We start from the raw sequence: 26,128 nt of genomic DNA, 5'->3' as shown, positions 1-26,128 counted from the left end.
TGCAGGTGCTGAAACGGTGGCTCTCACTCTTCTAGAAAGTATTTCATACTTTAACGAAATAAACTCACCAGTTTATTGCGCCTTTCTCGATAACGAGAAAGCTTTCGATCGTGTTTGATTTGACGGTCTCTTTTATAAATTACATACATTTGGTATCAATGGTAAATTATGGAGAATTCTACGTCTTTGTTACAGTTCTATGTACTCATATGTTAGCTTTGCTGGCTTCAAATCTGATGTTTTCCCTGTTAAACAGGGTGTAGGTCAGGGTCGTGTCATATCAGCATGGCTGTTTATTCTTTATATCAACGATTAAATTTTTTTTTTACTTCATGCACTAAGCAATTCCGGTTTTGGACTATGTCTGCCATGTGGACAATGCCAGGAATACTGTTAGCAGATGACACGACCTTGATCAGCTGTAACACAACAGGTCTTCAAATGCTCCAAAATGTTGCAGAAAATTATGCTAACAAGCTGTACATTGGTAATATAAATTTACATGTTCAAAAGGCAATTGTCTATGTGGGAGTGTACATCAGTACTGTTAAAACTTCGGTAGAAAGAACGAGGTTAGTATGTGAAAAACTGAGAAAATTGATAAATGTAAACCATGAGTCTGGCCTGTACTTTGGTGGACTTAATCCAATAGATACTGTGCGCATCTCATCACTCAACGCTATTTCTGTAAGAAAATCCAGCGTTTTAATACGCGTATGCCTAAAGAAATAGAGAGAGACACAATTGGTGTAATATCCATACAAGGATACATTGATCAACAAAAGCTGTTGCCCCTTGGTAAGCTATGTAATTCAAACCTAATGTATATCTTCAAACAAATGTTTACAGTCCGACATGGACAGTTTAGATATAAAGCAACACTAGTTAATAAGAACAAGTGGGCCACGAAATCACCAATCTTTAGCATGCTACGTCTTGTCTCCAAATATAATTTGTCTGACGAGGTTAATGGTTATGTAATGTGTTCAAATTTCATCAAGAAACGATTATGGACATAGCATAGCATTTCGATTTCACTAAATTCAATTCAACTTTTTGTTCCACAAAACGCGTGTTAATTATATTCTGTGCCAGGTCACAGGGTATACACAAGTAGGTCAGCAGGGCATATAGGAAGTCTTCAATCCCCACCCCCGGGGCAGGTGTCAATCGGTAGGTGGTGTGTCCCTAGCAGCGATATGTCTCACATCCGCAGTGTGGGAAACGTGAACTCCATTGGATATGGCGCAATCACGTCGTTATGGATAACCGCTTTAATGATTTCATGTACAGACTGACGAGCAGTTAAATGGTGTTGTGATTTATACATGGATGGGGGCTATGTTTACACTGATTCGTGCAGACATGTGTTGAAATCACTGAACAGATCTACGGCGAACATGCATGGCGGTTTTATGCTTAATACTATTTAGTAATACCATGTGATAGAGCAAATATACATTTCCTTAATAATGATGTTGTTTTATGCAACAATACTCAAGATATATCACGACAGGCTGGTCTGGCCATAGGGGTTGTTCGCAAGATCAACGTACTACTCTGTTTTTTTATACTTTTTTTTTTCTTTTTTTTTTTTGGGGGGGGGCACACATGTGACGGGGCCACCTAATATATCCCCGATCTTCAATATATATTCGGTCTTAATAACAGGCCCTGTGTGGGTCATATCACTCAAGTGCTTGTCGTAAGAGGCGATCGGGGGATCAGGTTTGGTGGCTTGGTGGATTGGTTGTCATCATACCAAGTTGGCGTGGAACATTGTTCATTATATCAACCCTTGGTTTGTCTTGGACCGAATCTGTTATTTACAGGCCGTTGTCACATAGTTGGAACATTGCTGACTGCGGCGTAAAATAACAGCCAACCAAACAACGCTCAAACTGTTCGGATATAGTACGTAACAATTCCACAACGGTTTTAATTTTAACTTTCTGAACAAAGGGATTTGCGACGCCAGATGACAGTTAAAACAAGAGTGAGTTTACAAAGAAATGTGAAAGGTATTAATGTGCATATACATCCAGCTTATTATTTCTCCAATGAATTGTGTCATTATGCTTATGTGATCAGTGAAGATTCTGGGGTAGAATAGGTCTTCAGCAACCCATGCTTGCCGTAAAAGGCGACTATGCTTGTCGTAAGAGGCGACTAACGGGATCGGGTGGTCAGGCTCGCTGACTTGGTTGATGTATGTCATCGATCCCAATCGCGTGGATCGATGCTCATGATGTCAATCACTGGATTGTCTGGTCCAGACTCGATTATTTTCAGACCGCCGTCATATAACTGGAATATTGCTGAGTGCGGCGTTAAACAACAAATTAAACAAACAAACATCACTTTTTTTGTAAAACAATGGCCGGGCAAACGAAAATATACGATGGTGGTTGAAAATGAAATAGACAAACAATATTTATTCTATGGGGATGTATGGGATACAGATATGATAGGCGATGTTCCAAGCATCACATAAATATATAATACTAAACGAGCTCCCGTGTAATACCAATTTTATGAAACGAGTGAATAGTTGTGGTATCTGACGAGCGAAAGCGAGTCAGATACCACAACTTTTCACGAGTTTCATAAAATTGGTTTAACACGGGAGCGAGTTTAGTATTTTATTTATTACTTGCCATTTATAACGTTTTTTTTAATTATACTGTTGAGTATGAATAGGCTGACACCTACACGATCCACGGCATAGTCCAATTGAGTTTAACAGAATAATACTTCAAACACGTCAAAAGTTGAAACGTATGAATTTATTACCATACAACGGTCCACCTTTAGAATTCACAAAATTATCGTAGGGCTAAGACTATCGCAACTCACATACTTTAACTTAGACTAACGACTGTCGTTGCGCTACAATACGATCGCCTTGTGGAACGGGCCTTGCACCTCAAAGTTTACAATCACGTCACAATACCCGATGACGTAATTTGTGGAATTTTGTTGCAAGATCCATCGGCGAAACAATGCCATGTGACGTCAGCCTAACAACAAGGTTGCTGGGGTCATCGAGTGTGCATAAGCTCCTCTCAGTGATCTATCAACTCCATCGCAATGTCGTTGAATAAGCCAAGGGATGTTGAGAGCTTTCAATATTTGTTCCTGAAACGTGTTCCGAGAGTACATAAGCACACGTTTTGGTATTACACAATGTGTAATACAGCTGTATGTTTATTAAACGGGGGATCTCTTCACGGGCAAGTAATAAATGAGTATATCACAACAGGTGACGTGCATATGACGTCTCAAGGAACGTGGGGGTCGAAATGTCACGGTACACAGTAATAAGCACAGATTTTACAATCCTGTGCAATGTCACGCCGACAGGCCTATCAGGGGACATTGTAAATAAAATAAAACTGTTTATTAAATGACAGGTTTTAGTTTGGATACAATAGGTCCCTTGGTACACTCCAGCATACTTGATATACTCCAGCATACTTGCTATACTACTGTGTAGCGTAACAACAAATCTTTTCGGAATATGTTAACATTACAATCATTTCCCGCGTCTTTACATATGTACATCACACATGTAGCTAACAAAGATAAATAATTCATAACTCATAACTTTTCTTCACTGACACCATACAAAACAATATTCCGATAAGGAGGAGAATTTATGGATGTCAACTTCTATATTATGAGGAACATAACGTTTCCGAGTATATACTTACTCCTTCATCAGGTGAATGAATACCACTTTACCAATCACTGGTTTCCAATTGTCAATCATAATCATCTTTCAGCGCTAATTGCAGTAAAGTGTCGGTTTCCATTGTCTATTGCTAATCACCTATCAGCGATATTATCTGTTGTCTTCCCTTGTTAAGTTTCCACCTTTGTTATCTTATTACTTTTGTTGTCCTTACATGTACATATATATATTCTCTGCCTCATGGCATTCATTCACCCGATGAAGGAGTAAGCATATACTCCGAAACGTTGTGTTCCTCATAATAAAGAAGTTGACATCAATATATTCTCTTCCTTATGTGTATCACTTCTAAATGCCATTAAATATATTCCTATTATTATTATTATTATCATCATATGTTTAGTTATGGATATCAACTCTAGAACACCTGGAAAATACAACCAAAAGGGCAAAAAACTTGGCAATGAAACAAAACATATATTGTGGTCTTCCCACCACCACAACATTCTCTCAAATAACTATCAACTGATGTAGTTATTACACGTAATAATTGAATAATTGAACGTATTATCTTAAACTGGAGTTGTTTGTATTTTTTCCTGAAGATGCTTTGAAAAGAACGGATAATAAGTAATGAGAGTAAAGCAGGTATTTTCAAGTGTATACCTTTTATTTAGCAGGGCAGTTTCTGCTGTTTTATTCTATATGTGTGCTGTAGGTCGGTGAGGTTCAACTATAGGCACGTATAACACAACTGACGTGTAATATTTCACTTCTATAGGTATGTATGGCACAACTGACGTTTAATATCTCACATCTATAGATACGTATAGCACGACTGACGTATAATATCTCACATCTATAGGTATGTATGGCACAACTGACGTTTAATATCTCACATCTATAGATACGTATAGCACGACTGACGTATAATATCTCACATCTATAGATATGTATAGCACGACTGACGTATAATATCTCACATCTATAGGTATGTAGAGCACAACTGACGTAAAATATCTCACATCTATAGGTATGTATGGCACAACTGACGTTTAATATCTCACATCTATAGATACGTATAGCACGACTGACGTATAATATCTCACATCTATAGATATGTATAGCACGACTGACGTATAATATCTCACATCTATAGGTATGTATAGCACGACTGACGTAAAATATCTCACATCTATAGGTATGTATGGCACAACTGACGTTTAATATCTCACATCTATAGATACGTATAGCACGACTGACGTATAATATCTCACATCTATAGGTATGTATGGCACAACTGACGTTTAATATCTCACATCTATAGATACGTATAGCACGACTGACGTATAATATCTCACATCTATAGATATGTATAGCACGACTGACGTATAATATCTCACATCTATAGGTATGTATAGCACAACTGACGTATAATATCTCACATCTATAGGTATGTATAGCACGACTGACGTATAATATCTCACATCTATAGGTACGTATAACACGACTGACGTATAATATCTCACATCTATAGGTTCGTATAGCACGACTGACGTATAATATCTCACATCTATAGGTTCGTATAGCACGACTGACGTATAATATCTCACTTCTATAGGTATGTATGGCACAACTGACGTCTACTATCTCACATCTATAGGTATGTATAACACGACTGACGTATAATATCTCACTTCTATAGGTATGTATAGCACAACTGACGTATAATATCTCACATCTATAAGTACGTATATCACGACTGACGTATAATATCTCACATCTATAAGTACGTATAGCACAACTGACGTATATCTCACATCTATAGGTACGTATAGCACAACTGACGTATAATATCTCACATCTTTAGGTGTGTATAGCACAACTGATGTATAATATCTCACATCTATAGGTACGTATAGCACAACTGACGTATATCTCACATCTATAGGTGTGTATAGCACAACTGACGTATAATATCTCACATCTATAGGTGTGTATAGCACAACTGACGTATAATATCTCACATCTATACGTGTGTGTAGCACAACTGACGTATAATATCTCACATCTATAGGTGTGTATAGCACAACTGACGTATAATATCTCACATCTATAGGTACGTATAGCACAACTGACGTATAATATATCACATCTTTAGGTGTGTATAGCACAACTGACGTATAATATCTCATATCTATAGGTACGTATAGCAAAACTGACGTATAATATCTCACATCTATAGGTTATATAGCAAAACTGACGTATAATATCTCACATCTATGGGTACGTATAGCACAACTGACGTATAATATCTCACATCTATAGGTACGTATAGCACGACTGACGTATAATATCTCACATCTATAGGTACGTATAGCAAAACTGACGTATAATATCTCACATCTATAGGTTATATAGCAAAACTGACGTATAATATCTCACATCTATGGGTACGTATAGCACAACTGACGTATAATATCTCACATCTATAGGTACGTATAGCACAACTGACGTATAATATCTCACATCTATAGGTACGTATAGCACAACTGACGTATAATATCTCACATCTATAGGTACGTATAGCACAACTGACGTATAATATCTCACATCTATAGGTACGTATAGCACAACTGACGTATAATATCTCACAGTTATAGGTACGTATAGCACAACTGACGTATAATATCACCCATCTATAGGTACGTATAGCAAAACTGACGTATAATATCTCACATCTATAGGTTATATAGCAAAACTGACGTATAATATCTCACATCTATAGGTACGTATAGCACAACTGACGTATAATATCTCACATCTATAGGTACGTATGGCACAACTGACTAATAATATCTCACACCTATAGGTACGTATAGCACAACTGACGTATAATATCTCACAGTTATAGGTACGTATAGCACAACTGACGTATAATATCTCACATCTATAGATACGTATAGCGCGACTGACGTATAATACCACAACTGACGTATAATATCTCACATCTGTAGGTATGCAGAGCACAACTGACGTATAACATCTCACATCTATAGGTATGTATAGCACAACTAACGTATAATATCTTATATCTATAGGTATGTATAGCACGACTGACGTATAATATCTCACATCTATAGGTATATATAGCACAACTGACGTATAATATATCACATCTATAGGTATGTATAGCACGACTGACGTATAATATCTCACATCTATAGGTACGTATAGCACAACTTACGTATAATATCTCACATCTATAGGTATGTATAGCACAACTGACGTATAATATCTCACATCTAAAGGCATGTACAGCACAACTGACGTATAATATCTCACATCTATAGGTACGTATAGCACAACTGACGTATAATATCTCACATCTAGGCATCGCTTTCACCGCGGCACCAACATAATTTAAATTATTTCTCGTAACGATGACAACGAGTCCTGATTCCCGAGATCAAACTTTCTTCATTAATATGTTTGCCGAGAGGCCTATAAACCACGTCCTTGACAAATATCATGTGTCACGTTCCTTAAGCATTTGTGGTGAAATATAATCATACAATCAAAGAAAAGCACATGTGTGTTCAAATTCATGTTATTAGTCAAACGAGCGCATCACCTAGGAGCGTTAGAACGACCGCTGCGCGCCGCCAGTTTATTGTTTGTTGTAAAAATAGACATTGACTCACAGACACCGGGTTATTATCACTTACCGGGAAGGGGTAGTGGGGGTTGGAAATTTGAGGGGGGAGGGGGGGGGGGCACTGTGATGCAATACTGCAGTACTGTTGTTTATGACTTTAGGGGTACCTAAACAATTGACCTGCGGAACATGGTAAAGACTCCACGTGAGTGGACGTGTCTCCGCTCAGCCGCGTACGTTGTTGGTATAAGTATGTAGGATCACATTACAAACCAAACCGAATTTGAATACCAAGCCAACATATTTGCCTCGTTTCTTGTACAAAGTGACATGGATAGACCCATTGGAGGACGAAATCAACCACATATAATATCACATATCCCATGAGAAAAAGATGGTTTGTAAGATTAGACAGTGGCGCTGTGTATGACTCTATATCGCCATTATGCGACATTAACTCATAAATGAAACATTTTGTAACGTTATAAATAGACCAACTGAGATTCCTGGAAGTTATGGAATAAAAAGGCTTTTTTCCAGAAGGAAATACTATATGTATTAATAACGAACGGTAAATTAAATCATCAAGGTACACATGTTTTCAATGAATGTATTTAACGAATTTAACTCTCATATCAAATCTGAGCGGACTCACCTAACACAAGTACTGTCCTTCCTTCCATCGCTCTGTGCTCTACCCCCGGGCGATGTCACGTGACGAGCAGTTTCGTGGAGTCAGTGCCCCACCCAGCACAGCGGTAATATGCGTGTTGGCGAGACCCTCGGATTACACAGAGCTGTGCGCCAGGCGGATTGACGGGTCGCGTTACAAGGCCATGTATTCGAGCACTGTCAACACAGAGCAGTGTGATATACGGGTAGAGCCCCGGGTGGAGTTACCCGAACATCTCAAATCGTCCTTATTCAAGGGTACACTCCTTGACCCATTTCAGATAGTTTGTGCAATTACATTGACCAAAAATAGGTGAGGTGAAATGAGGTTTATTGTCGCGTCGAAGATTATTGCACTTATATAGCGACATGCATGTACGTGTGTGTGTGTGTGTGTGTGTGTGTGTGTGTGTGTGTGTGTGTGTGTGTGTGTGTTTTTTTTTTTGCTTGTACTAGCCTACAAAAGCAAGTTTAGCCAGCTCAAGCTAGCTCTATCAGCATAGAGTCAAGAAGGATATTGTGTAATATAAGATTTCAGAGACTAAATGTTAGTCTCTATGAGTCGAAGTGAGGTGACATGGGGTTTGACGTCTCGTTCCAGATGATTGTACTTTCAGAGCGACATGCATCCTCGAGTGTGTGGCTGCTTGTACTTGACCGGACTGATGTCGATTTATAGTGCTAGCTCACTGAGGTTCTTTGCCACAGTTTAACATGAATACCCCACTCACAGTATACTGACTCCGAGCCGACCAGTCCTTGTTTTAGCCCCTCAATGCCGAGCGCCAGACAGGGTAACAACAAGTATCATCTTTTAACGTCTTTTGGTATGACACGGCCGGGAATCGAACCCGGCGGACGCCCATCCAATACACAAAGTAGAAAACATACTTCATAGAACTACACTGTCATTTATGAAAAAAAAGAAATTGGTAGTAGCATAGGTCTTCAGCAACCCATTCTTGCCGTAAAAGGTGACCATGTTTGTCGTAAGACGCGACTAACGGGATCGGGTGGTCATGCTTGCTGACTTGGTTGATGCATGTCATCGTATCTCAATTGCAGGGATCGAAGTTCATGATATCAATCACTGGAGTGGCTGGTCCAGACTCGATTATTGACAGACCGCCGCCATATGGCTTGAGTATTGCTGAGAGCGGCGTTAAACAACAAACAAACAAACAAATATAAAAAAAATATGAAGAAGAAGCGTGTATTCACTTTTGATAGGAAAACTCAAATATGTCATTCAATTAAAACATACAGTTGACATATGAGAATCAGTTTTTTTGTATAAAAGAAAAACACAAAATATCCCTATCAAAATTAAAGTGGTATAAATCAACACTTTAAGGTTTTCAACGTAAACACAAATAAGGGCCACCCTATCCACAATAAATTTGACTGTGTTGATCGTGAGGATGCACGCGCATTTCGAAACAAATGTTTCGATGGAACAGTCCATATCATGAAAGGGGGGTTGGTATGTTTAGTGTCAATGAAAAATGGTAAACCGAAAGAACCAAATGATGACGTCACAAGACCTGTTTAGAACAAAAGCTGAAGCGGGTTTGTGCTTCTATTGATGTCTCACCTGTTTTTCCTGAACCCTTCTAGATATACACACTGTTGCCGATTCCCGTCAATGTCGATGTCATTACAGACGGCAAGGACCATCAGATGGCCTTACAGGCTGCGTGGGAACCGCTCAGCCATTGTTCTATGCCCGAGATGAAAAACGAGGACACGTTCCGGATGAGACCTATTATTACAACGTCCTTGGAAATCGTCCTCCTCAAGGTTCAAAGTTTCTGAAACGGCGTAAAACAATAATCACTCATTCACTGACCATGGTTCCTTGATAACCAAGGTTATCGTGACCTTCAAATGTTGTAAGAGACAGATGTAGCAATGGCAGCGCACACTGTCGTCGGCTGTTGCTTACCTTCGACAACCTACATTAGTAGTCATGTGCAGCGAGTGTGTGGACATCGTTTTAGCAAACACGGCCTGGGGCTTTCAATGTAAATACTCCGTCTGTAGCCCGGTAGTTAACTGTGCCAGTCTGCCAACAGGTTCAGTATCAAATATCATGCAGCGACTGTGCTTATTGTCAAAACAGTGGACACCAAATCAAGAATGTCACATTCCTGTACAGTGTAGACGCCACCTTCACAGTGTCATATTCCTGTACAGTGTAGACGCCGCCATCACAGTGTCATATTCCTATAGTGTAGACACCCCCTTCACAGTGTCATATTCCTGTACAGTGTAGACACTGCCATCACAGTGTCATATTCCTGTTAGTGTAGACACTGCCATCACAGTGTCATATTCCTGTACAGTGTAGGCGCCACCTTCACAGCGTCATATTCCTGTACAGTGTAGACGCCACCTTCACAGTGTCATATTCCTGTACAGTGTAGACGCCACCTTCACTGTGTCATATTCCTGTACAGTGTAGACACCGCCATCACAGTGTCATATTCCTATACAGTGTAGACACCGCCATCACAGTGTTATATTCCTGTACAGTGTAGACGCCACCTTCACAGTGTCATATTCCTGTCAATGTAGACACCACCTTCACAGTGTCATATTCCTGTACAGTGTAGACACTGCCATCACAGTGTCATATTCTTGTACAGTGTAGACGCCACCTTCACAGTGTCATATTCCTGTACAGTGTAGACGCCCCCTTCACAGTGTTATATTCCTGTACAGTGTAGACACCGCCATCACAGCGTCATATTCCTGTTAGTGTAGACGCCCCCTTCACAGCGTCATATTCCTGTACAGTGTAGACACTGCCATCACAGTGTCATATTCCTATAGTGTAGACGCCCCCTTTACAGTGTCATATTCCTGTACAGTGTAGACACTGCCATCACAGTGTCATATTCCTATAGTGTAGACGCCCCCTTTACAGTGTCATATTCCTGTACAGTGTAGACACTGCCATCACAGTGTCATATTCCTATAGTGTAGACGCCCCCTTTACAGTGTCATATTCCTGTACTGTGTAGACACCACCTTCACAGTGTCATATTCCTATACAGTGTAGACGCCCCCTTCACAGTGTCACATTCCTGTACAGTGTAGACGCCACCATCACAGTGTCATATTCCTGTACAGTGTAGACACCGCCATCACAGTGTCATATTCCTGTACAGTGTAGACACCGCCATCACAGTGTCATATTCCTGTACTGTGTAGACACCCCCTTCACAGTGTTATATTCCTGTACAGTGTAGACACCACCTTCACAGTGTCATATTCCTGTACAGTGTAGACGCCCCCTTCACAGCGTCATATTCCTGTTAGTGTAGACACTGCCATCACAGTGTCATATTCCTGTACAGTGTAGGCGCCACCTTCACAGTGTCATATTCCTATACAGTGTAGACGCCCCCTTCACAGTGTCACATTCCTGTACAGTGTAGACGCCACCATCACAGTGTCATATTCCTGTACAGTGTAGACACCGCCATCACAGTGTCATATTCCTGTACAGTGTAGACACCGCCATCACAGTGTCATATTCCTGTACTGTGTAGACACCCCCTTCACAGTGTTATATTCCTGTACAGTGTAGACACCACCTTCACAGTGTCATATTCCTGTACAGTGTAGACGCCCCCTTCACAGTGTCATATTCCTATACAGTGTAGACACTGCCTTCACAGTGTCATATTCCTGTTAGTGTAGACGCCCCCCTTCACAGTGTCATATTCCTGTCAATGTAAACACCACCTTCACAGTGTCACATTCCTGTGCAGTGTAGACGCCCCCATCACAGTGTCATATTCCTGTACAGTGTAGACGCCCCTTTCACAGTGTCACATTCCTATACAGTATAAACATAACATTTACAGTGTCATATTCCTTCACGATGTAAACAAGGTGGAATCCATTATTATTTCCACCTGCTGCCTTGCTGGTCAATGGATAATGCTAAAAGCGGCGTAAAGTCATATTCTCTCACTCAGTGATGTGAGCAGCAAGCATGTCCTTGAGACAGTACAGCGACGGAAACACACATACGAACCACACATATATGAATACATTTTCTATCATTTTTGTTCATTTATATTTTCTATTATTTATATTCTATGGTGTCACCTGCCCCACTATAACGCACACTGTGTAATAACGAGGGTTATACAACGTATCCCTGGTGGCGACCACCGATGATCGGGTCAGTAGGCCTGGGTTTGTCCTGCAGGTAAAGAGCGAGTGACGTCAACATGACTTGTAATGTCGTCATGTCTCAAGGCGATTCTCATTTCCAACACTGGAAGCTGCACCGTGATTTCACACACGCATACGGTGGTTATACGATGTTTGAACGTGTATTGATGTATATGAAGGTCCAAGATATGCTTGAGAGATGAAAATGGAAATACTTTATTAAATATTAATACTGTAGTTAATCAATTTTTCTGTTTACTCTGTTCCCAGCGCTGATTAACGTAATTATTTTGATCCACAAGGAAGCCTTTGTAAACGTGAAGTGATTGGTGGGAATCTTTCGCATCTGGGACTTGCCATTTCGTCCAGTAATTCAAAAAGATCAATGTTGTTGCTAGGAGTGTGCGTGTACTGTTCAAGCTGTCACAATCAATACTGTGTCAATAGTTGTAGTAGTAGGTTCGAGGGCAGTATACTGTGTCTGAGTGGGGTATTCATGTTAAACTGCGGCATGGTATCTCAGTGAGCTAGCACTACAAACCGGTGTCAGTCCGGATTAGAACAAGCAGCCACACACACAGACACACACACGCATGCACACACAAATTTTCAAATTTTAATCTTAGTTTCTGTGGTCACTATACCTCTCTTTGTGACCTATCCATAAAGCTTCTTTGATGTAGTGTAAAGGGCTTGGGAAAGGGCGACCACACGCACCATGAACGTCACCTTTCGTTATGTCACGGAGAGTAAGTTTGTTGTGGGAAGAAATCCCGAAGTAAAGCAGCACACACACACACACACACACACACACACACACACACACACACACACACACACACACACACAAACAAACACACACACACACACACACAAACACACACACACACACAAACACACACACACACACACAAACACACACACACACACAAACACACACACACACAGAGTCTTTATTTCTCCATAAAGGCCACCACAAGAGCAAATAACAAAATAGAACATTGTTATTAATTTGAATAATATAAGAATGGCTAAAATAATTTGTGAGTTTGTAATTTATTGAATATTTTGCTGATAAATTTTGACAAACATTTTATGTCTTTAAAATTAAAAGTACAAATTAGTCGTTTAAATATAAATATGTTTGGGAATTTAAAATATGTTTTTGGTATATACAAAAATCTTTAATCATGAAATGCTTCACAGCGAAAAATATAATGAAACAAGTTTAAGAAACTTTTAGCAGACCCGTTCTATTGCATGTGTATCGAGATGTTCGTAATTCCATATATAAGTGCAATGATCTTCAGGGCGACGATAAGCCCCATTTCACATAACCCGGTGTTAGTTTGGACACGTCAAGAAATCTAAAAGTAAGTGTTTGTTTAGACGAAATATTCTACACAATATGTCACAATCGGACTTAAGATTTATGTACGGTTCAAACAGAAATCCTATTCTAGCAAGAGTTACCTCCCTTCGTATAACAGCGGAGACACATTTACGTGTACAACATTTATAAGTGAGTGAGTGAGTGAGTATGGTTTTACGCCGCTTTTAGCACTATTCCAGCAATATCACGGCGGGGGACACCAGAAATGGGCTTCACACATTGTACCCATGTCGGGAATCGAACCCGGGTCTTCGGCGTGACGAGCGAACGCTTTAACCACTAGGCTACCCGACCGCCCCTTATAAGTGAGTGAGTTGGGTTTAACGCCGCTTTTAACAGCATTCCAGTTACATCACGGCGTGTCAGCTTAATGTGTAAGGAAAACCCGAAGTCGTTTATACCACGAGCACGGGTATGGTGCTGACAAACCTAGAAACATAATCGGGGCGAACCGGAATTCGAACCCACAATCATAGGTTTCTGGCTCGCCCAAGGGACGCAACTCTGCACAGCGAATGGCGGCGCCTTAGACGACTTGGCCACCAGTGCCCCTACAACACTAAGTCTTTGAAAGGCATTTAGAAGTGATACACATAAGAAAAAGAGAATTTATGGATGTCAACTTCTTTATCATGACGAAACACAACGTTTCGGAGTGTATACTCACTGCCTTCATCAGGTGAAGGAGTAAGCATATACTCCGAAACGTTGTGTTCCTCACTGTGTTCAAGGGACGGAACTCTGCACAGCGAATCGCGGCGCCTTAGACGACTGGGCCACCCGTGCCCCCAACTCCAGTTAAGACATATCTGACAAGTGGGAGTTGTTTATAGTACATTATAAACCTCCAATGACGTTTTCTTTATATTCCCTAGCATCGAACACGCAACATTCGTATCTGTAGTCCAGTGGGTGTACCACTAAAGTACTCATGGAAAGGAAAAAAAACCTGTTTTGCTGGATTTAATAATCGACACAAAGCATTACGTAGATGTAAATACGAAATAACAAAAACAACTGGAAAAGTACTAGTCTGGATTTGCTAGTTGTATCTCAGTGCTCAATACAAAATGTACTTTACAGGAGGTAATTTGTAGGCACTTTCAACATTCAAAAATAAAACTAAGTCCAAATTGATATGGCAGAAACAGGCTATAAGCATTATGCAAATTAGCCTGGAAAAATGTTATCAAAACAACAACTAAAATGTTGTTGACATGTAAGTTGTTATTTGAGAAGGGAATATGTTACTTTTACGTTCTGATATTTTGACGATGATTCACTATCCCACAATGCAACTCACAAATCACTAACCACTGACAAATCACATGCACGTGGGTTTCAAGCACCTGTGTTCACCTGTCGTCAAGGTGTCATAGGTCATGGACATTCACCTTGATCTACTAACACCTGGTTATGCTCAGTTTCACAATAGTCTGTTTTGTTCATATTTGTACACACCTTTACATGCAAAAAGACATAAAAACCTTTGATACGCTGTATTTGTGCCAAGGCCCAATTAGTACTAATTGAGTTGTTTGAATATTTATATATTTTGTATATTAACTGCATTTATTTAAAATCTGAGATCGAAAAAACAGGTTAATTCATTTCCGTGAGTACTTTAGGCTACACAGGCGCTGATAAATCGGCCCTAACCCGCGGATGCGGGATTTAAATGTCATACAAACCCTCGAACGTGCTTTATCTTACATATAAAACACTGCAGTGTTTTATTATACCATAAACCACAACCACGAGTCGTTTATTTCTTATATTAGATATCGACCTTATGTACAGCCTCTTTAAGGATGTTAATAACATTACAAGATTTGAAAATACTTACCCGTATAATAAAAGTGCCTTACGTATTCAAGTATGACCTGAATGTAGGATCGGTAGCGGCGAATCTGGCACTTAATGACGTGCTTAGACATCCATTAATCCGCTCAATGGATCAGTATGCACTCAACACTCATGCACAGCTCCCTGGGGAGTATACAACTCAAGCTGCCTGATAGGCGCTAGAAGGCGAACAACCACATTGCCTTCTCTTCCTACCGGGTACCCACTCACTGCTGGGTGAACAGAGGCACATTTCGAACAAAGTCAAATGCCCAGGGAGACACCACGTGTTTTACATGTGCTTCGGAGTGGGGCATAAATGTGTATATAACATTGATATATTTGATGTAGATTCTACGTTTTAGCATGTATATCCTCACACAGTGTTCTCAGTGTGAGTGAGTTGGGTTTAACGCCGCTTTTAACAGTATTACAGTTATATCACGGCGTGTCAGCTTAATGTGGGAGGAAAGCCCGAAGTGATGCAGGTCTCAGACGTTTACCACTTCGGTGAAACCGACGAGCACGGGTATGGTGCTGACAAACCTTAGACGACTGGGCCACCCCCCACCCTTTGATATTTGCATCTCTATCCACAAAAGACACCAAAGGATATCGTTTTTATCCGTTGGCTTTATCCTGCAGAGAAGCCTAGCTGTTATATGATAAATAAACATTATCTGCGAATTAATAAGTGAGTGAGTGAGTGAGTGTGGTTTTACGCCGCTTTTAGCAATATTCCAGCAATATCACGGCGGGGGACACCAGAAATGGGCTTCACACATTGTACCCATGTCGGGAATCGAACCCGGGTCTTCGGCACGACGAGTGAACGCTTTAACCACTAGGCTACCCGACCGCCCCGCGAATTAATAAGATCAGAGCAATCTGAGCTGGTAGGGTAGCCTAGTGGTTAAAGCGTTCGCTCGTCATGCCGAAGACCCGGGTTTGACTCCCGACATGGGTACAATGTGTGAAGCCAATTTCTGATGTCCCCCGCCGTGATACTGCAGGAATATTGCTAAAAGCGGCGTAAAACCATACCCACTCACTCGGAGCAATCCGTCACGTGAGTCTCTGAGTGCGCCCATTATTTCAAACATGACACATCGACTACATCTGCTCTAGGTCATATGTACTTAGCCAATATGTTTACAATACATAAGTTCGGTGAATCAATACAAGTAGAAGTGTAAATTACATCCATTACGTACGAGCTGACAAAGGCTGACAATGACATAATGACTGTATGTCACTCGGTACACAGTGTGACAATGCAGTGCTGACGTCACGTGGTACAGCCTTCAGAGACAAAGTGCCTACTACCTTCTGCATATTCAGGCACGACGTTGTCAGTATCCTCGTCGACGATGACGTACTCCTCTTGTATGTTTTCCGATTTGTTTGTTGTTTGACGCCGCACTCAGCAGTATCGCGGCTATATGACGGCGGTTCTTGTTGTATGTTTTCCGATTTGTTTGTTGTTTGACGCCGCACTCAGCAATATCGCGGTTATATGACGGCGGTTCTTATTGTATGTGTGAGGTGAGGTGAAGTGATGTTTACGTCAGGGTCAAGATTCCAATCAATCTATTTATTTCAGTACAAACTGAGGCCTTTGTGTACAAACGTTATGGTACGGGCCGAATTGTAGTTAATTTATTTCCATATATACGTGGTATAAATATTTTGCTAGATTTGTAAGGATGTTAGAGTTTGGCGATGACATCAAAATGCTAAATTTATGGATGTTAGGAATTTGCTTTGTGTTATGAGGTTCAAGCAGTTTATAGAAACTTTAAATGTTGCATAATAGGACACGTTCATGATCATTGTACTTATATAGGGACGTACATGTATGTGTGTGTGTGTGTGCGTGTGTGTGTGTGTGTGTGTGTGTGTGTGTGTGTGCGTGCGTGCGTGCGTGCGTGCGTGCGTGCGTGCGTGCGTGCGTGTGTCTGTTTGTGTGCGTATATGTCTGTGTGGTGTGTGTATGTGTCTGTGAATGTGTGTGCGTGCGTGTGTAGGTGTGTGTGCGTGCCTGCGTGCGTGTGTGTAATGTGTGTGTGCATGTGTGTCTGTAGGTATGTGTGCATGTGAGTGCGTGTGCGTGTGTTTAGGTGTATGTGCGTGTGTCTGTTTGTGTGCGTATATGTCTGTGTGGTGTGTGTATGTGTCTGTGAATGTGTGTGCGTGTGTGTGTTTAGGTGTGTGTGCGTGCGTGTGTAGGTGTGTGTGTGTGTGTGTGTGTGCGTGCGTGCTTGCGTGCGTGTGTGTATGTGTGTAATGTGTGTGTGTGTGCATGTGTGTCTGTAGGTATGTGTGCATGTGAGTGCGTGTGCGTGTGTTTAGGTGTATGTGCGTGCGTGCGTGTGTATTTAGGTGTGTGTACGTGTGAGTGTGTGTGCGTGTGCGTGTGATTAGGTGTCTGTGCGTGCGTGCGTATGTATTTAGGTATGTGTGCATGTGAGTGTGTGTGCTTGTGCATGTGTTTAGGTGCCTCGGCGTGCGTGCGTGCGTGCGTGTGGATTTAGGTGTGTGTACGTGTGTGTAGGTGTGTGTGCGTGGATGTGGGTAACTCGTGTGTGTGTGCATGTGTTTGTGTGTGTGCATGTGTATGTTGGTGTTGGTGTGGGTGTGGATGTGTGCATGTGTGTGTAGTTGTCCATTACAATAAAGTCAACATAAAAAACAAATACTATAAATTAAAATTGCAAAAAAACATTTCTCGAAAAGGATGTATTCCCAGAGTTTTCAGTTTTGTGAGGATATTAAGCTCTAACATGTCTCAGACTTTGCCCTCTTTACACCTTGTACACAGCAAGTTTGGTGACTACGCTGATCATTAGTTCTTTGTGTGAGACGTGAGGTATATTATTCGTCAGCGTCACAAGTGATGGGCCAACCGTGGCGGTCAACCACAAAGATTACAATGTCCATCGGCAGCATGTGTCCAGTCATTTATTGTCCATCAGAACCAATACACGCTAGCATCCTTGAGACAAGCATGGGTACAACATGATGGCCCGGCCACCCGTGAAGTGACCAACGTCCGCATGTCTGAATAATGAGGTGGTCGGGAAAGTGAGGTGATGGTTTTCTGTGCGCCCCGAAGATAAAACAAGGACTGGTCGGCTCGGAGTCAGTATACTGTGTCTGAGTGGGGTATTCATGTTAAACTGTGGCATGGTATCTCAGTGGGCTGGCACTATAACATCGGCATCAGTCCGGACTAGTTCAAGCACCACACACATACACACACGTGCATGGATGCGCCTTTAAACCCAATTTCACCTCACCATACCTGAACCGATCTTGTATTTACGCTCAGGCCGCTATCAACAACATGATACATATACATATAAAAATAGAATAGATACAAAAGCACCTTTGCCGAGCTTGCATGTATATTTATACAGATTCACTAGGGTAGCAATATATATATGTGCAATATATGTTACTTGATAGGTTTAAACAAATACATGATGATTTTACAGAATTTGGATAATTTTCTCAATGTTCCTAGACGTGAATTATGGAAAAAGTAAATTCATTTTATACATAATAGGCTCGATGTAGTAGAATATGTGTAAACATTGTTTTCTTTCGGTTTCTAAAGATGGACAAATAATGGAATTCATCACCTTTGATAGGTGGATATTTTCTTTCGGTTAAAGCTATTTTTCTCCATCTCCCAGTTTCAATAGGTAGATTATCAAGTCTATGAGTGAGTGAGTATGGTTTTACGCCGCTTTTAGCAATATTCCAGCAATATCGCGGCGGGGGACACCAGAAATGGGCTTCACACATTTTACACATGTCAGGAATCGAACCCGGGTCTTCGGCGCGACGAGCGAACGCTTTAACCACCAGGCTACCCGACCGCCCCCTCAAGTCTATGAAAGGTATAACTAAACATATGATAATAATAATAATAATAATAATAATAATAATAATAATAATAATAATAATAATAATAATAATAATAATAATAATATATTTAATGGCATTCAGTAGTGATACACAAAAGGAAGAGAATATATGGATGTCAACCTCTTTATTATGAGGAACACAACGTTTCGGAGAATATGCTTACTCCTTCATCAGGTGTATGAATGCTATGAGGCAAAGAACATATATATATATATATATATATATATATATATATATATATATATATATATATACATGTAAGACAACAAAAGTAATATATATATATATATATATACATGTAAGACAACAAAAGTAATATATATATATATATATACATGTAAGACAACAAAAGTAATATATATATATACATGTAAGACAACAAAAGTAATATATATATATATATATATACATGTAAGACAACAAAAGTAATATATATATATATATATATACATGTAAGACAACAAAAGTAATATATATATATATATATATATATATATATACATGTAAGACAACAAAAGTAATATATATATATATATATATACATGTAAGACAACAAAAGTAATATATATATATATATACATGTAAGACAACAAAAGTAATATATATATATATATATATACATGTAAGACAACAAAAGTAATATATATATATATATATACATGTAAGACAACAAAAGTAATATATATATATATATATACATGTAAGACAACAAAAGTAATATATATATATATATATACATGTAAGACAACAAAAGTAATATATATATATATATATATACATGTAAGACAACAAAAGTAATATATATATATATACATGTAAGACAACAAAAGTAATATATATATATATATATATATATATACATGTAAGACAACAAAAGTAATATATATATATATACATGTAAGACAACAAAAGTAATATATATATATATATATATACATGTAAGACAACAAAAGTAATATATATATATATATACATGTAAGACAACAAAAGTAATATATATATATATATATATATACATGTAAGACAACAAAAGTAATATATATATATATATATATATACATGTAAGACAACAAAAGTAATATATATATATATATATACATGTAAGACAACAAAAGTAATATATATATATATATATACATGTAAGACAACAAAAGTAATATATATATATATACATGTAAGACAACAAAAGTAATATATATATATATATATATATACATGTAAGACAACAAAAGTAATATATATATATATATATACATGTAAGACAACAAAAGTAATATATACATATATATACATGTAAGACAACAAAAGTAATATATATATATATATATATACATGTAAGACAACAAAAGTAATATATATATATATATATATATACATGTAAGACAACAAAAGTAATATATATATATATATATACATGTAAGACAACAAAAGTAATATATATATATATATATACATGTAAGACAACAAAAGTAATATATATATATATATATATATATATACATGTAAGACAACAAAAGTAATATATATATATATATATATACATGTAAGACAACAAAAGTAATATATATATATATATACATGTAAGACAACAAAAGTAATATATATATATATATATATATACATGTAAGACAACAAAAGTAATATATATATATATATATATACATGTAAGACAACAAAAGTAATATATATATATATATATACATGTAAGACAACAAAAGTAATATATATATATATATACATGTAAGACAACAAAAGTAATATATATATATATATATATACATGTAAGACAACAAAAGTAATATATATATATATATATATACATGTAAGACAACAAAAGTAATATATATATATATATATACATGTAAGACAACAAAAGTAATATATATATATATATATATATACATGTAAGACAACAAAAGTAATATATATATATATATACATGTAAGACAACAAAAGTAATATATATATATATATATATATATATACATGTAAGACAACAAAAGTAATATATATATATATATATACATGTAAGACAACAAAAGTAATATATATATATATATATATATATACATGTAAGACAACAAAAGTAATATATATATATATATACATGTAAGACAACAAAAGTAATATATATATATATATACATGTAAGACAACAAAAGTAATATATATATATATATACATGTAAGACAACAAAAGTAATATATATATATATATATATATATACATGTAAGACAACAAAAGTAATATATATATATATATATATACATGTAAGACAACAAAAGTAATATATATATATATATACATGTAAGACAACAAAAGTAATATATATTTATATACACATGTAAGACAACAAAAGTAATATATATATATATATATATACATGTAAGACAACAAAAGTAATATATATATATATATACATGTAAGACAACAAAAGTAATATATATATATATACATGTAAGACAACAAAAGTAATATATATATATATATACATGTAAGACAACAAAAGTAATATATATATATATATATACATGTAAGACAACAAAAGTAATATATATATATATATACATGTAAGACAACAAAAGTAATATATATATATATATATATACATGTAAGACAACAAAAGTAATATATATATATATACATGTAAGACAACAAAAGTAATATATATATATATATACATGTAAGACAACAAAAGTAATATATATATATATACATGTAAGACAACAAAAGTAATATATATATATATATATATATATATATATATATATATATACATGTAAGACAACAAAAGTAATAACAAAAGGTGGTAGATTATGGTTACAGATTATGGTTACAGAACAAAACACTTCTTATTACACAAAAACGATCTGTGTGTACCAACACGACATCCCTAATCTGCCTTCTGTCTACTGTCAGACAAACATCACTTGTAGGCACAGCAGAGAGGCTTGTCGAAATTATGCTTCAGCCTAAAAAATATCAGGCATTATCGTATTAACATGACCGCTGTCGAATTTAAAGCAAAACACTTCTAATTACATTCAGACGATGTGTTTGTATCAACACGTCACTAATCCGCTTTGTGTATACCGTCAGACCAACATCACTTGTTGACACAAGAGAGTGACACACCGGTAATTGAGTCACAAAATGTGCTACCAAAACCTGTTTGTACAACTCCGGTAGCGCCCGCGGGCCTTGATAAAATGCGCCCAGGCCTTCCTTTGTTATCGACAGGGCAGTCTTACAGTATAGTTATGGTTCGCTGATCTGAGCTAACCGGTTCTCGCCTTTCGAGTTCAGGGGTACCCGTGTCCATCATTCTCAGTATCTACATGAACCACACACGGTCGTCAGGCGGGTGTGTCGGGAGGGTAAAGGAGAGTACCCGTGTCGGAATATTCTTTTAAACCATGTTCCTTAGCGTCATCAAGATGCACCCGGATCTTCTTCTAGGTAAGTTGTAGCGTATCGTAGTTTCCTTTCGTTTCTATTTTTGTGTGCAGAAAAACTGGCCAGCTTGACAATTGTCCTTGCTCGTTAAAAAGTAGGTCACGTCACAGAAAGCGATAAAGCAACGATTTTCGTATATTTTTTCCAACATTCCGTTTTAAAAAAATATGATTGATTTATATAAACCATGTAGGTCATAACATTTGTTGAACATGTCATTGTCGTGATCACGTGGTCGTGTTATGTTTATTACTTATTTATAACTAGAATATCAATATGGCTTTTTCTATTTCAACCGTTGGTAGAAGCTCACGCGGATATTCGTTGACAAACGCATTGACTGACCCGTTCACTTTAAGTGTTTAAACCGTACGCAAACAATTCGACTGGTATAACGTACATATGTTTCGTTGGCTGATCCGTACACACGCTAATTTGTAACACAAACCAAAAATCTAACACTTAGTACTTTCAAAAAACATATAAAGAGGACTTAAAAAAATATGATAAGTTTTGATCTAAATTACGGGTCCAGATTTTGTCAAATTGTGCACGCCCGCCTTCGACTTGGATGCAGTGATCTTAATGCAGACCGGGTCGCACGATATTTATCAGCTAATCACGCATGTAGCTGTGGCCATCACACTGAAAATGCTCTTCACTTCTTTCTCATATGCCCAAATTACAATGGTTTAAGACAGAATATGTACTATTATGTTAAGGGATATGATCTAAATTCAATTCTATTAGGTAATCCTGAGAGGACGTCAAAAATAAACTTAGAAATTCTTAAATCAGTACAAGACTACATTCAGCTATCCAATAGGTTTTGTGATTTTACATAGCATCTTAAATTTATAATACTATTCCTTGCGTATATTGCAGTACACTATTACTACTAAAAGTGAGACCTGACAGCGCCGACAACGTAGTTTATACAATTGTATTCCTTGACTGTACTTTTGTCATATCATATTGTATTCTAATTCTGGAGTGGTATTCAAATAAGTTTTTGCTTGTTTACCAATCCAGTTCACAAGTTGTGAAATAAATATGTTTAACACATAATCTAACACATTTCTTTCGTATTTGGACTCAACATGAATCTATAGCAGCGAATAAGTCCAGATTATCATTCATATCAAAGAATTATATGCACTGCCAGATCATGGTTACTGTTGCGTTGAGTCCATGACAGGTACGAGAAAGGGCAATGGTTACGCGTTCTAACTTCGGACATAAATAAACAACATCACAATCGCGTCTCCCGGTACCCCCGTTCTTGTGTCAAATATATGTATGGCTCTTTTATGTTGGCGAATGTTCCGGAGAGAGTAATGACCTTATGGCAGGTCAACCTACTGATGCATGATGAATTTGGTTTAAACATTTATATTACAAAAGAAATCTGGATCGGTAAACAAGCAAAACTTGCTTATGTAAATACCTCTCCAGGTAATAACTTAACAGCTGTTATATATAAGATAATGTTAAACATAAATATACAAAATGCACAAATGAAATACATGAAGCCAATACATTGAAGCAAGTGGTGTCTGTGAAATAAGATAATGCAGTTGTCCATTACTACATGCATAAAATAAAACTACTCAAATCTTTTGCTTTTGACAATGAAATCGTGAACTGTTTTAAGAATAGTCATGTTTGTAGAACTGCTGACTGAACCACCGCCATGTTTTTAAATCATACCCATGTGTGTAGAAATACATAGTGCTTCTGATATTATCGTATATTTGACAGATATAGATAATGTGAATTGCATCTTCAAAGTGATATCCACAAGTGCAGTCTGGTATGTCTGATACATGTCGTCTAAACTTATCAGCGTTAAGTCACTGCAGCCGAGAATAAGGCGACAGTGGACAATTTGGCATGATCCATGACCGCATTTTAAGTCAAATTTATTAATAATTGTATCAGAAGGATGATGAATGTGTCTCATGATGGCGAACCGCACCTCTCACCGAAGCACAGATGATTTATATAAAATTCATATTTTTCTTGACATAAAAAACCAACATACTTTAAATAATAAAACTCGCAACGGGAGACACAGTTTTGAAAATATAATGTTAAATATTTATAGTGGGTTTATATTAAGGATTATACTTCCGAGTTTGTGATGAGATGACAACTTAACATGTTCTGTTATTTTGTGGTTTTAGTCCATTTGAAAGTTATGGGCGCCCCAGTGGTGTGAACCTGTAGCGTGTTGTTACTGTAACTGGTGCGCGACGACCTCCACGCACTGACCCCGAGTTTTAAAATGACTTTTGATTCGTGATCCGATTTCATTCAGAGCAATATAAACACCCCATATACTTGTCAGAGGGGTACACAAAGTACGTGATCTGGACCACCAGTTTTTGGACTTTCATTTTTGTGGAAGCCTCGGTGGCTGAGTGGGTTAGATCGCTGACTTTGTGTGCTGGCGATTAGGTGCCCGACTCTGGCAGTGTGGGTTCGAATCCCGGACGGGACTCAACCCCAAACAGTACGTGAATCTGTACATTACTCAGTGTTATCCCAAATATAACATTTGTTACGGGTTAGAATAGTTCTTCAGCAACCCATGCTTGTGTAAAGAGGCGACTATGCTTGTCGTAAGAGGCGACTATGCTTGTCGTAAGAGGCTAGGCGACTAACGAGATCGGGTGGTCAGGTTTGCTGACTTGGTTGATGCATGTCATCGTATCTCAACTGATGTCAATCACTGGAATGTCTGGTCCAGACTCGATTATTTACAGACCGCCGTCATACAGCTGGTATATTGCTGAGTGCGGCGTTAAACAACAAACAAGCACGAGGAAGCACACGTGGCAGCATCGAACCTGCCGTACAGGAATTTGTAGCTTACAAAGGTGTTATGACTTGGACTGGAAATGTCTCCGCGTAAGCCTACCTTCCTGACACTCCCACAACCGACCACCACCTCCATCTCTGACGACCTAATGGAGATCAACATCATCGAGAAACCGTTGATTGAGGATCAAGACGACGACGCAGACTCATATTCTATTAGGCCCAAGAACACTCCATAGTTGACCCCGTCCCCAAAATCGTGGTACCCCGACGCGCTGACCCCACCCATTTCAAGATCATCGAAAATTCCAGCAAAGGGGCTGGGGGGAACTGGACATCGATTGACCCGAGTGGTTATACGTACCCGGTGAAGAAAAAACACCATATTCCTTGGCCGTTACGTGCATTGTCTTCACCTGACTGAGGAGCGCTACGTCATCACGCCGTCATGACATAGCCCCTTT

General features: G+C 38.1%; 2 protein-coding genes across 4 annotated transcripts in view; one reads left to right on the top strand and one right to left on the bottom strand.

The window, feature by feature from the left end:
* LOC124113551 (fibroblast growth factor receptor 3-like) overlaps positions 1-10,071 on the bottom strand; it is a 48,545-nt gene extending 38,474 nt beyond the window's left edge. The window contains exons 1-3 of the mRNA XM_046473948.2: positions 9,970-10,071; positions 9,619-9,835; positions 8,008-8,201 (exon numbers count right to left, since the gene is read on the bottom strand). Of these exons, the coding sequence (XP_046329904.2) occupies positions 8,008-8,035 (28 nt within the window). The 5' untranslated portion in view covers positions 8,036-8,201; positions 9,619-9,835; positions 9,970-10,071. The remainder of the gene's footprint in view (positions 1-8,007; positions 8,202-9,618; positions 9,836-9,969) is intronic.
* A 12,551-nt stretch (positions 10,072-22,622) lies between these two features.
* The window catches only part of LOC124113552 (fibroblast growth factor receptor 3-like), a 40,479-nt gene continuing 36,973 nt past the window's right edge, over positions 22,623-26,128 (top strand). For 2 of the 3 annotated variants that reach the window (XM_048402085.1, XM_048402084.1), the window contains exon 1: positions 22,623-22,844. In XM_048402085.1, the coding sequence (XP_048258042.1) occupies positions 22,802-22,844 (43 nt within the window). In that variant the 5' untranslated portion in view covers positions 22,623-22,801. The remainder of the gene's footprint in view (positions 22,845-26,128) is intronic. The other variant, XM_048402086.1, reaches the window with a different exon arrangement.

Source organism: Haliotis rufescens, unplaced genomic scaffold (genome assembly GCF_023055435.1).
Source record: "Haliotis rufescens isolate VD_foot unplaced genomic scaffold, xgHalRufe1.0.p SCAF_24, whole genome shotgun sequence".
Taxonomy (NCBI): Eukaryota; Metazoa; Mollusca; class Gastropoda; order Lepetellida; family Haliotidae; genus Haliotis; species Haliotis rufescens.
This window is presented reverse-complemented; position numbering and strand designations above follow the sequence as displayed.